General features: G+C 47.7%; 1 protein-coding gene across 2 annotated transcripts in view; it reads right to left on the bottom strand.

The window, feature by feature from the left end:
- The window catches only part of EFNB1 (ephrin B1), a 74462-nt gene that overhangs the window by 22537 nt on the left and 38984 nt on the right, over positions 1 to 12941 (bottom strand). Inside the window, exons 2-3 of one of the 2 annotated variants that reach the window (XM_088664702.1) lie at positions 8181 to 8458; positions 1642 to 1734 (exon numbers count right to left, since the gene is read on the bottom strand). In XM_088664702.1, coding sequence (XP_088520828.1) covers positions 1642 to 1734; positions 8181 to 8458 — 371 coding nt within the window. The remainder of the gene's footprint in view (positions 1 to 1641; positions 1735 to 8180; positions 8459 to 12941) is intronic. The other variant, XM_035113208.3, reaches the window with a different exon arrangement.

A 12941-nucleotide genomic window follows, 5' to 3' on the forward strand; every position in this document is an offset into this window, starting at 1 on the left:
CTATTTAGAAACCTCCAAGGAAGGAAAGAGCATCACCTTCCCGGCAGGCTTAAGCTTTGTGGTTCTCTTTCAGGAACTGACCACCGGACAGACATCCAAATCAAGCATCCTCTCACACTTGATTATCTTGGCTCCGTCGAACCACTTGGCCCGTGCGCTCACTGCAACTTGCCAGGACCTTCGCATTTCTTTTCAAGGAAGCAAATTAAAAAGAAAAATCTTCTCCCTTGGAGAAAAGAAGCTTTTTAATGAAAGCTGTTTAGCATTCAGAAGCTTGATGTTTCGGGGACTCCAAGAGGACGGGGGGGGGGGGGGGGGAAATGTCACACAAGGCTTTTGCAGGCCTTGCTGGTTGTTTGGAAATCCAAGCTCTGAGCAGTGAAAGGAGGAGAAGGAAGAGGAAGATGCGGCCCCAAACATGAGAACATAAAAAGGGCCTGCTGGATCAGGCCAACTAGTCTAGCAAACTGTTCCCACAGTGGCCAGATACCCTTAAGAGCCTCGAAATCTAGATGGACTGCCTCTGGGACTGGAGGTTCTGGAAGAACACAGGGAAGAACTTGTCTGCTGGATCAGGCCAATAGCCCATCTAGTCCAACATCCTGTCCTCACTGCCCAAACAGATGCTCCAAAGGTAGACCAACAAGCAGGACGTGAGCACAACAGCCCTCTCCCCTCCTGTGGTTTCCAGCCACTAGGATTCAGAAGCATTGTGCCGTGGATAGCCCTCTCCTCCTCCATGAATTTGTCTAATCCTCTTTTAAAGCCATCCAGGTTGGTGGCTATCGCTGCCTCCGGAGGTTAGGAATTCCAGAGTTTAACTCTGTGCTGCATTGAGAAGGGACTTTCTTCTATCTGTCCAGAATTTTCCCATATTCAGCTTCATGGCATGTCCACCAGTTCTAGTGTAACGGGAGCTGTTCGATAGTGGAACGCACTCCCTCAAGATGTGGTGGGCTCTCCTTCTTTGGAGGCTTTTAAGCAGAGGTTTGATGGCCATTTGCCTGTGCTTCTTGTTTCCTGCCTTGCAGGGGGCTGGACCAGATGGCCTTTGGTGATCCCTTTCAACTCTACAATATCCTATGATTATATGAGAGAGGAGCATTTTATAAACTTTTATGCATAATTCTATAAACGCCTATTGTGTCCCCTATTCCTCACCTTTTCTGTAAGTTAAAAAGTCCGAAAAACTGCAAGATTTCTTCATATGTTGCAACTGTTTTTTTTATTTGCACTACAACCTGTTTTCAAATGCTGCAACAATTCTTCATAGGGGAGTCTCTCCATCCCCTTGATAGTTTTGGTTGCCCTCTTCTGAACCTTTTCCAACTCCACAATATCCTTTTTGACGTTCCCGGCAGGAGAAGGGGGGGTAACAGCTGTGCCCAGGGTGTTTGGCAGCAGGTGAGAGAATGATGAGCCCCAGGAAACTGCCATGGTCCAGAAAATGCAGCAGATTCTCCACCTGGGTTTTGGAAACCAGGGGCGGGTGGCACAGCGGAAGAGAACAGCCCCCGCCCACCCTCCTTTTAAGCTTCCTCTGGGCTTAAATCCTGCCAGTAATAGAAAAGGCAAGGGGAGAGGAGCTTACATCTCTTGAGGTTTCAGGGGAAGACAAAAACGTGGGTGGTCCAGACTTGCTTTTTACGGCGATCTCTGGAAGTTGGCAGCAGAGAGGTCTTGGGACTCGCGGGGGATCCGAGATCAGACGAAGATCTTTGGCCCACCCAGAGGCTGAGGATCAGTGCTCAGTGGATGCAAGGAGGAGAAGTCAAGGAAGATTAAGGTCAGGCATGAGACAGGACGAGAGACAAAGGAACACAGGAAGCAGCCTTATACTGAGTACTTGGTCTATCTTGCTCAGCACTGTCTATGCTTTCTGGTAGCAATGGCCCTCCAGGCTTTCAGTCAAGGGGTCTCTCTCCCGGCCCTATCTGCAGATGACACTGGGGATTGAACTTGCAATGTAGATGCTCTACCACTGAGCTGTGACCCTTCTGCTAGGAATAAAGGAAGATTCCAGTCCTCATGGTTCTCAATAACAGGCTCAGCTGAATAGGAACATAGGACCCTTATACTGAGTCAGACCCTTGCTTCTCTTGTCTACACTGACAGGCAGCAATAGCTTGCCAAGGATTCAGGCAGAAGCCTATCATAGCCCTAACCAGAGATGCCATTGGGAAAGGGATTTTTCTGCCTTCAAGACTGATGCTCTACCACTGAGCTATGGGCCTTTGTTGGGCAATCACTGCCATGGAAGATCCACTCACCCTGCTTCCCTTTGGCAGGGCTGCTTAAACTCTTGGGTTGCCCTTAGATGAAAGAATATACAGGCATTCCCCCACTTAACGCGCATTCTACTTGCACACGACTGCTTTTACAAGGGTCGCCGCAAAGTAAGTAAAGAATTTGAATGAAACGGCACGCCTACCCTTGCTCGGGTCAGCTGCCTGGAAGTCGCTCTTGGCCACTCGCTTGCTGCAATGTCACTGAATGGAGGGAAGGCATGCTGGGCAGAGGCCCTGAGCAACTTCCAGGCAGCATTCCCAGCGGTGCACATAAGTCTCTTTCCTCCCCACACACGCTCTCTATTAAAGTGGGGGGGGCTCCCCACTTTACACAATTTCTGTGATGCATGCAGAGGTCCAGAACGGAACACCTGTATACAAAAGTATACAGGGCCTTCAAAACAGCAGCTCAGCTTAACAGATTTCACCCGATAAACACCACGACGCAGGGAGAGATTTCAGCCTACAAATGCCACGATGCAGGGTTGCAAAAGGGCTGGAAATTCATGGAAATGTCCAGCACCTCGCAGTTGTAAAGTTATGAAAAGACAGGTTTTCTCCAGTATGATTTGGAGCATTACAGATTTTGGCCTGACAGCCTTCAGCTCCCAAAACAGCAATCTGCTGTTCTGGGTGTGCATTATATGTTAAGTAGTTTTTGCTGCCTTTAAGATAGCAAAGGAAGACAGGAAGTTTCCTCATACCATTGTCAGACTATTGGTCCATCTAGTTCAGTACTGTCTACACTGACTGGCAGCAATGGTGCTCCAGGGTTACAGGCAGGGGTCTCTCTCCCAGCCCCAACTGGAGGGGTTGAAGATGGGAGTTTCTGCTTGCAAGGCAGGTGCTATAGCTCTACAGAAAGTGTTGCAGGGGTTCTGTTCAAGCTTCAGACTCCTTCCCATCTCTTAAGCCCCTCGCTGTCCATTGTCTCCACTTAGTCCTACACAAGTTAAGCTAAAGGGATTGAGCTACTCCTGCAAGCAGGATTTGAGAACAAGAGCCCCTCCCTTCCTGCGGTTTCCAGCAACTGATAATCAGAAGCCTTACTGCCTCCAACTATAGAAGCAGAGCAGAGCCACTGTGGCTAATAGCCATCAATAGCCATCTTCCATTAATTTATCCAATGCTTTCTAAAACCATCCAAGTTGGTGGCTATCTCTGCCTCCTGCAGCAGCGAGTCCCATAGGTTAACAAAGGAGGACTCTCTTTTGTCTGTCCTAAGTCTTCCAACATTCAGCTTCACAGAAGGTCCACAAATTCTGTAGTCACAAGAAAGGGAGAACAGCTTTTCTCTGCCCGCCTTCCTCAAGCTATGCATGATTTCTTAAACTTTTATTGTGCCGCCTCTTCATCGCTTTTTCCGTGTGCTGAAAAGTCCCAAATGCTGCAACCTTTCCTCTTGAGGGGGGGGTCAACTGATTGTTTGGGGGTGCCCTTTTCTGATCTTGCTGCAACTCTTGATATGGTGGAGACTGGAGAGGAGGCATTTGAGAGGAATCCAAAAAGCCAGCTTCCCAACCTTTCACATCAGACCCTTCACCTTTCACTGCTCCCCATCTGCCTGAGGATCCACCTGCCCTTTGCGAGGAAGTGACCTACTCACAGCAGAAAGGGCATCGTTCTACTTGGAACAGACAGACAGAGACAACAGGCCACCAATCACCCACAAGTGTGGGGAGAAGAGATACAACAGCTGACAAAAGAGATTCCTCAGCAATGAATATCTGAACATAAGTGCTGGATCAGGCCAACGGCCCACACAGTCCAGCATTCTGTCCTAACCAACCAGATGCTCCAATGGGAAACCAGCAAGCAGGATCTGAGCAGGAGAGGCAATGCTCTCCCCTCCTGTGGCTTCCAGCAACTTGTGGCATTCAGAAGCATTGCTGCCTCCATCTCAACAGTCCTCTCCTCCACAGATTTATCAAATCCTCTTTCAAAGCCATCCAAGCTGGTGGCCATCACTGCCTCCTGTGGGAGGGAGTTCCAAGATTAACTAAGCTCTGAGTAAAGAATGGATTTCTTTTTAGGTGTCCTAAATCCTCCAAATAGTCAAATCCTGGGATATGGGACCTGAAATGAAAGGGGCTGGTGATGCCCTGCTTGCCTCCATGGAAGCTGTTCTGATTGCTCTACCCACTTACCTCTATAGCCATCAAGTCCCACATCCTTGCCCCCCCACCGCAATCATCACATTGAGCCCCCTGGTGCTGCTCTCAACCCCAAACAAGCATCCCAATAGGCTTCACCCCAGGATATAGGTGAAACTGACAAGGCCCACTTTTCATTTTCACGACTGCCAGAAAGTGTTATGTTGTTAATGCAATCTTGTTCTATTTACACTGCTGAAATGTTGTTCGTTTACAATGTGTTATATATTTGCTACTGTGTTGTTTTCCCATGGTGCTATTATGAAATTGAATTTGCAATGTTTGATTCTGAGATGCATTCCCGTTTTTTCTCTGCTGCTTTGAAAAGCAGCAAACAAATAAAACTGGAAGCTTCCAGAAGTCCTAATACAGCACATAGTTAACCTATGGTATTCCCTCACGCAGGAGGCAGTGATGGCCACCAACTTGCCTGGCTCTAAAAGAGGACTGAACGAATTCACAGAGGAGAGGGCCGCTGGTGACTAGCTAGCAACGATGGCTATGCTCTGCCTCTGCGATCAGAGGCAAAGATGCTTCAGGGCCAGATGCTGGGAGCTGCAGGAGGGAAGAGTGTTAATGTGCTCAAATCCTGCTTGTGAATTTCCTACAGGCATCTGGATGGGCAACTATGAGAAGCGGATGTCATCGACAGCCCTCTCCTCCATGTCTAATCTTCTTTCAAAGCCATCCACATTGGTGTCTATCGGGGCTTCCTGGGGGAGCAAGTTCCACAAATTAAATATGCACTGTGCTAAAATATGCATTGTGCTTCTATCTGTCCTGAATCTCCCAACAATCCGCCTCAGTGAATGGCCATGAGTTGTGGGGGAGAGGGAGTTTTTTCTCTCCCATTTTCTCTAGGCCGTGCATAATTTCATAAACTTCTTTTGTGTTGCCTCTTCCACACCTTTCCTCCAAACTAAAAAAGCCCACAAAGATCACTCTCGTGAGCAAGCAGCAGGCTGTGTCTTTGCTCCTTCCTAAGATGCTCTCAAGTCCCCAGGCTGGCTTCCTCGCTAGGAGAGAAATCCCAGATCTAACAAGTCCTTGTTCCTCCCATATAAAGGAGCCCTTGAGAGAGATGTTGCACGCTGGGACTCTTTGCTCTTGAGAAGCAATGGCAGCTGTGGGGAAGCCGGCAAGCAGAAGTGGGGGCGGGGGCGGGAGGGTGAGACTCTCTCCGGAAAAGCATCCCTCGGCCATATAACTGGAGCAGGTGGCAGGGGCTGAACGGCATGGCAGCTGTGCAAACCCCAAGGAGCAACACAAGGCTCGGGTCTGTTCTAGACCTCACGACGGCCTGGGATGGCTCAACGCGGCAGACTTTTTGGTTTGGAGCAGAGGCAGCACGATAGAGATATTGCGTCCAGTTCTGGAGGAGGATAAAGAAGGTGCGCAAGAGGAAGGCAGCCAAGAGGATGAAGGAGACCTGGAAACTAAGCCTTTCAAGGAACGGTGGGAGTTCTATCATGACACCTTTTCTCTAAACTACAAAGTCCCAAATGTTGCAACTGTTCTCCATCAAACACATATTCAATTCTCTCCCAAGTTACCCCTGCTGAATATGTGGAGACATTTCACCAAAAGGAACTGACTTGGACTCCCCTATCAGGAACGGTTGCAGCGTTTGGGGCTTTTTGGTTTGGAGAAAAGACAATAGAAGAGACATGATAGGCGTTTATAAATGGATGCAAAGCATGGAGGAAGGGGATAGAGAAATGTTTTGCTCCCTCTTTTCTAACACTGGAACTCGTGGACATCCCATGAAGCTTGTGTTAGAAAATTCAGGACAGATAAAAGAAAGTCCTTCTTCAAACAGTGCAGTTAAACTATGGCACTCACTCCCCCAGGAAGCAGTGATGGCCACCAACTTGGATGGCTTTAAAAAATTGGGCAAATTCATGGAGGAGGAGGAGAGGGCCATTGAGGCCACCAGCCATGACAGAGTCTCTGCTCTGCCACCAGAGGCAGCAACCATCCTAATAACAGTTGTTGGGAACAGCAGGAGGGGAAAGGACTCTTGTGCTCAAACCCTGCCTGAAGGTTTCATAGAGTCATAGAATTGTAGAGCTGGAAGGGGTTCCGGGGGTCATCTATTCCAACCCACTGAAATGCAAAAATCTCAACTAAAGCATCCATTGAGGCATCTGGTTAGCCACTGAAAGAAGAGGATGGCCTCTTTTGGCCTTGTCCAAAAGGACAGTTCTTATGTTCTTATGGAAGAAAACCCAGCATTCAGTCCTCTAGCCCAATGGACTTTAACTGGTCCAGACCAAAAACCAGACCAAAGTCCAGACCCACAGCCTGCAACACGAAACCCACTTTTACATCTTGACTTTTGATTACTACTAACAATGCACACTGGTCATGCCAAAATTGGGACAGGCGGAGCAGCACCCCTTAGCGTTGCTACAGAACAGAAGGCAATGATATGGTGCGTGTGTTTTATGCTGAATCTGAGCAGAAAAGTTGAGAGGCCATTGAAAGTCAGTGTTTTTTGCATTCTGGGTGGTCTTGATAGCCAAAGACCGGCCTCATTCAACCCGTGCATGGGGGGATGGGGGGACGGACGACAGGAACCTTTGAGGGGCCCAGCCCAGAGAATCACTCTGGACCCTGCCTGCAAGCCCAGGACACAAACACACATTTCAGCTTGTGAATAGGGGTGGTGTTACATCTGATTTAGGATTAGGACTAGGATTAAGTTTAAGGTCAGAGCTGGGGCTTACCAGGCTTTTGGGGAACAGAATGTTTTTAAAGAAAGGGCTGATGCTGTGATATTTTTATTGTAACGATACGTGTGTGTTTTAATAAATCTTTGATAGATAGACAGACAAGAGATACAGGCGCGCGCACACACACACACACCATTATGCGCATTCCACTCAAGCGCAACTGCATTTACATGCGTCACTGCGAAATAAATAAATGATTTTAACCAGGAAATGGTGCCGAAAGAGCAGGAGAGAGCAGGGGGGCAGGGAAAACAGCTTGCATGGCCGCTCCAAGTGTCTCACTGCCCGCCCCGCCCCCACTCACTCACTCACTCACTCTCCTTGGCCTTCTTCCTGGCTATCAGGGTTCTCTTGCCGCGGGGTGGGGGGGGGCGTGCTCCACACCTTCACAAGCCCCTCCCTCCCTTGCTCGTATCCATGTTGTTCCTTATGCCCTCTCCCTCGCCACCCCACAAGAAGGGCAGAAACATTATTTCTTGAGGGTGGGGGAGAAACTAGATGAAAAGAAACCCGTCTCCAGCAACTTCCGAGACTAACAGGGGGAGCACCGAAAGGCCCCGCAGCGGCACTGGGCACGGGAGCCACCCAAGCTCCAAACCCCAAGCTCAAGTTTCCGATCATCAGAAGCAGACAAGGGCACATTGCAGTCCGGGTGAAGGCAAATGGGATGGACAGTTATCAGCTGAAAGAGTGCTGCTTCCCAGCCTCTCTCAAAAGCACCCCTACCCACGTTACACAAATTTCACATATACGCACAGAGTCCCTGAATGTAACCCCCGCGTAAGTGGGGGGACGCCTGTATATATAAAAATTATACTAATGTTTGATTGCTTTTTTAATGGTTCCTTTTCCCCTCTCTGTTTCTAGCTGGTTCTCTTTTAGCTATGAAGCCACCTTGAGTCTCTGTCAGTGGGAAAAGGCAGGATATAAATATGAATATACTAATGAAAAGTAGTCGGGCAAAATAAGACCAGAGGGCAAACAATGCAGCCGGGGAGACTCACAGGTGATGAAATAGTCCTGGTGCCTCTTGAACTCCAGGCCCATGTAGTTGGGGCTGAACTCCTGGAACTTGATGGTGAAGCGGATCTCCTGGTCAGGCCGGTTGCAGGTCACCAGCACGTTGGGGTCCATGATGGTGCTGCAGGAGTCTGCCTGGCCACGCTTCACCAGGTAGAGCTTGTAGTACTCGTAGGGCCTGGAGGGCTCAGCCTTTGGGCAGATAATGTCCAGCTTGTCCCCAATTTCTGGGTAGATGATCAGTCCCTTTCCAGACACAAACCTGAGAAAGGAGAAGGAAAGATGTTAGAGCAATGATGATGGTGGTGGTTGCAACTCCTACAATACAGAAATCACAATTGTTGTTGTTAGGGTTGCCAGACTCAATAGAGGACAGGACTTCTGTGCCTTTAATTGCCCTGCTCTCTTTTGAGTCTGGAAACCTTAAAGAGAAACCAGCAGACCCTTTGTTTAATTTCCACTTTTAATTATCCCACTTTTCGCCTTAAGGTCCCAGGGCAGGTAACATCATTAAAACAAAACATTAAAAACAGTTTTTATAAATGTCCAAAATGTTACTGGGGGCATTTTTGACATTTAAAAAACTGCTTCTAATGTGCTTCTAATGTACATATCTGGATATAGATAACCTAATTGTCATAGGGGCTGCAATAAACTTGGTGCAGATGATCATTTATAGTGGACTTGCTCAGTCAGTAGAGCATGAGACTCTTAATCGTGGGGCTGTGGGTTTGTGCCCCATGTTGGGCAAGATTTCTCCACTGCAGGATGATGATGATGATGATGATGATAATTTATACCCTGTCCACCTAGCTGGGTTTCCCCAGCCACTCTGGGTGGCTTCCAATAAAATATTAAAATACAATGGTCTGTTAAACATTAAAAGCTTCCCTAAACAGGGCTGCCTTCAGATGTCTTCTAAAGGTTTGGTAGATGTTTATCTCTTTGACATCTGGTGGGAGGGCGTTCCACAGGGTGGGTGCCACTACCGAGTAGGCCCTCTCCCTGGTTCCCTGTAACTTGGCTTCTCACAGCGAGGGAACCACCAGAAGGCCCTTGGCGCTGGACCTCAGTGTCCGGGCAGAACAATGGGGGTGGAGACGCTCCTTCAGGTATACTGGACCGAGGCCATTTAGGGCTTTAAAGGTTAGCACCAACACTTTGAATTGTGCTCAGAATGATCCTCATGGTTCCTTCCAACTCTACAATTCTATGATACGATTCCAGGGCAAGAATTATCGAGGGATGAAGGCAAAGAGAAGGAAGAACTGGACATCAACTTAGGTTCTCAAAGGGTGTGACTTGCCACACTGGTGTGGCAGGAGAGGATGACAAGTGTGGAGGGGGAAATTCAAGGGCAATCAAATAAACATTTGAACATTTCAGTGTAGTATAGTATGAACACACACACACACACACACACACACACACACACAACCCAGAAACAATATCCACACCTCTCTTCAAGAGCACTGGCTACTCTTCTACAGTTCTCCATGACATATTGTTGTGAAAAGGGAATTTCTACTCTGACAAATATGAAAGATCAGAAGAGAGGAAGGCTTCTTTGTGTTGAAGAGGAGATGAGAATTTGTCTGCCTCGAAGTAGACCTAATATAAATGAGATTACCTGGCAGATGCAAATCCACAGCTCTGAGTTTGTAGACGTACTTAAGGTACATATGGAAGAGGCTCATTTATAATTACATTTTGGGAATGATTCATGTTTTTAAGTAGCCACATTGTTTTATGCTTTCTGCATATCCCATGATCATATTATAAAGTAATCCTGTTCTATGGTATAATCAAGCACTGCTAGCTGTTTCTTTTTTGCTTTCCAATGCATTTCTTATCAATAAAAAAATGGGTGTGGCACGAGCAAATTTTTATTCTGAAAGTGTGGCCCAGAGGAAAAAAAGTTTGGAGAACCACAGACTTAGGCTAACGACCATAAATCTGTTCCTGGTGAAAGATAACTCAGGAACAGATGTGAAGGTAAAATTATCCTGACTGCTGCAGGGCAGAAACAGGGGGCTCCAGGAGGGCGAGGGGAATAGAGGGGAATAGTCGTGTGGGCCCAGATTGTTGGTTGCACCCTCCCAGTCAGGCTGTGAGGCATTACTTCTTTCCCAAAGCAGGGGGGAGGGGAAGAAATGCCCTAACATCTTAGGAATTGAGATAGACAGCCTCTGCAGCTAGAGGTTCCATAGGAGCTTGAGAAGAGTCCTGCTGGGTAAGGCCAAAGGGGGACCATCCAGTCCAGCATTCTCTTTTCAAGGTGGCTGGCCAGATGCTCATTATGGGAAACCAGAAAGCAGGGTCTGAGTAAAAAAGCCCTCTCCCCACACCAATTTCCAGAAACTGGACTTCAGAATCATTTCCATAAGGTTAATACTTTATTATTATCTGTTTGGAGCTGGGCTGTGTTTGTATTTCTGCTCCTCTAGCCTGTGATTCAGAATATGTTCAGAATGTCTGAAAGGGGATGTAAAGGTAAAGGTAAAGGGGACCCCTGACCATTAGGTCCAGTCGTGACCGACTCTGGGGTTGCGCGCTCATCTCACATTATTGGCCGAGGGAGCCGGCGTATAGCTTCCAGGTCATGTGGCCAGCATGACAAAGCTGCTTCTGGCAAACCAGAGCAGCACATGGAAACGCCGTTTACCTTCCCGCTGTAGCGGTACCTATTTATCTACTTGCATTTTGACGTGCTTTCGAACTGCTAGGTTGGCAGGAGCTGGGACCAAGCAACGGGAGCTCACCCCGTCACAGGGATTCGAACCGCCGACCTTCTGATCAGCAAGCCCTAGGCTCAGTGGTTTAACCACAGCGCCATCTGGGTCCCTATAATTATAGAGGAATCCTATAATTGTAGAGTTGGAAGGGAACCCCAGGGTCATCTAGCCCAACCCCCTGTAGTGCAGGAACCACAACCAATTGCAGAGAGGGCGAGAGAAAATAAGGTCTAGGTATGCAATGTTGCAGGTAACTATGGCACGGAGGCCGTAACGCTGCCCAGAGCTTTTAAAAGGAAGTTGTTCATAGTCTCCCCTCCTCATTGCCTTCTGACAAACCCCACCCATGTACAAAGGTCCCCTTCCCTGCCTTTTGGCAGCCTGGTGACTCACCCACGAAACCACCCCACAGATCATGAGATTGAGGCCCGATTCTCAGAAGCAGCTGATAAGATGTGTAAGCGTTGCGCCCCAGCTCACAAGACTAAACACTCCTCCGTCCAAAGAAATAAAAACCCAGCAGTGGGAGAGATGGGAAGCAGGAACCTCATTCCATCAGCATTGCTGAAAACCCAGCTCTATCAGCTGCTGAATAGTTTAGAAATCAATGCCATAATTTTTATTTTTCCTCTTCCCTCCCCCTCCCTTTTTCTTGCGTGTGGTTAAAAAGAAAAGAAAGAAAGACTGTAAGCCTGCATGGGCAGGGACTGTCTCATTTTCACTGACTGCATGTAAGATGAAGAGCAGGGTGCAAATGCTCTGAATAAACAGATTAAAAATTCTTTGTTAACCCATGCATATAGATGAAACACACTGGATATTCAAAAAACTCAATCCAGGATGCCAAATGCAGGGGTTGCAACATTCATATCCACAAAAATTAAGACAAATTTAAAGTAATTGTGAAGAGTTATACTCTGCAGGGATTATATTACACAAATCCACAGGCCCACCCCTTGACCCAAACCCCTGGGACTGGAACACAAAGAAGGAGGGGATTCTTTGCCCACCCACCCCAGGGTGGGTCCTATAAGGGAATTTTTAGCTGGGATTCCTGCATCTCAGGAGGTTGGACTAGATGAGCCTTGAGGTTGCTTCCAACGCTACAGTAGTATTCTTCTGACTTTATGCATCACAATCCTGAGTGATTAACACCAAGGTTCTGTCCTGGGCCCAATGTGTGCACAACCTGAAAGAAGGAATTGAGGCCAACCAAGATGATAAAGGGTCTGGAAACCAAGCCTTAAGAAGAGGAACAGTTGAGGGAGCTGGCGATGATCAGCCTGGAGAAGAGGAGACTGATAGATGGCATTACAGCCATCTTCAAATATATGAAGGGCTGTCCCATGGAAGATGGAGCAAGCTTGTTTTCTGCTGCTCTGGGAGGATCTGAACCAACAGATTAAAATGACAAGAAAGGAGATTCTGGATAAATACTAAGAAGAACCCCCTAGGGGTAAGAGCTTTCTGACAGTGGAACAGACTCTCATGAGAGGTGGTGGGCTCTCCTTCCTTGCAGGTTTTTAAGCAGAGGTTGTATGGGCCACCTGCCAGGAATACTTTAGCTGAGATTCCAGCATTCCAGATGCTTGAACGAGACGGCCCTCGGGTTCCCTTCTAACTCTACAATTCTATGTTTCTGTGTCCCAAAATCTTTGCTCCAGGTGTTAAAACTCAGGCAGAAATGAAGGGAATGTAGACTAACTTAAACTAATTGGGAAAAGTCCGCTCAGGCTTCCAGACATCAAGTCCCACCCCCTTCAATGCAGGAATTCCAGCTAAAAAATATTGGAGAGACAGCCCTTAACCTTTGCTTAAAATTCTCCAAGGAAGGAGGGTGTGCCTCCTTCTTCAAATGTTGTCTGTTCCAAAGTCCAATGGATCTTACTGGGTCAACATATTCCTCAGGCTGCTTACTAGCAAAATTCCCTTATACAGTGGTGCCTCGACTTACGAATTTAATCCATTCCAAAGGCACCTTCGTAGGCCGAAAAATGCCATTGGAAACGC

The sequence above is a fragment of the Zootoca vivipara genome, chromosome Z2 (assembly GCF_965207765.1).
Source record: "Zootoca vivipara chromosome Z2, rZooViv2.hap1.1, whole genome shotgun sequence".
In the NCBI taxonomy this organism is placed as follows: Eukaryota; Metazoa; Chordata; class Lepidosauria; order Squamata; family Lacertidae; genus Zootoca; species Zootoca vivipara.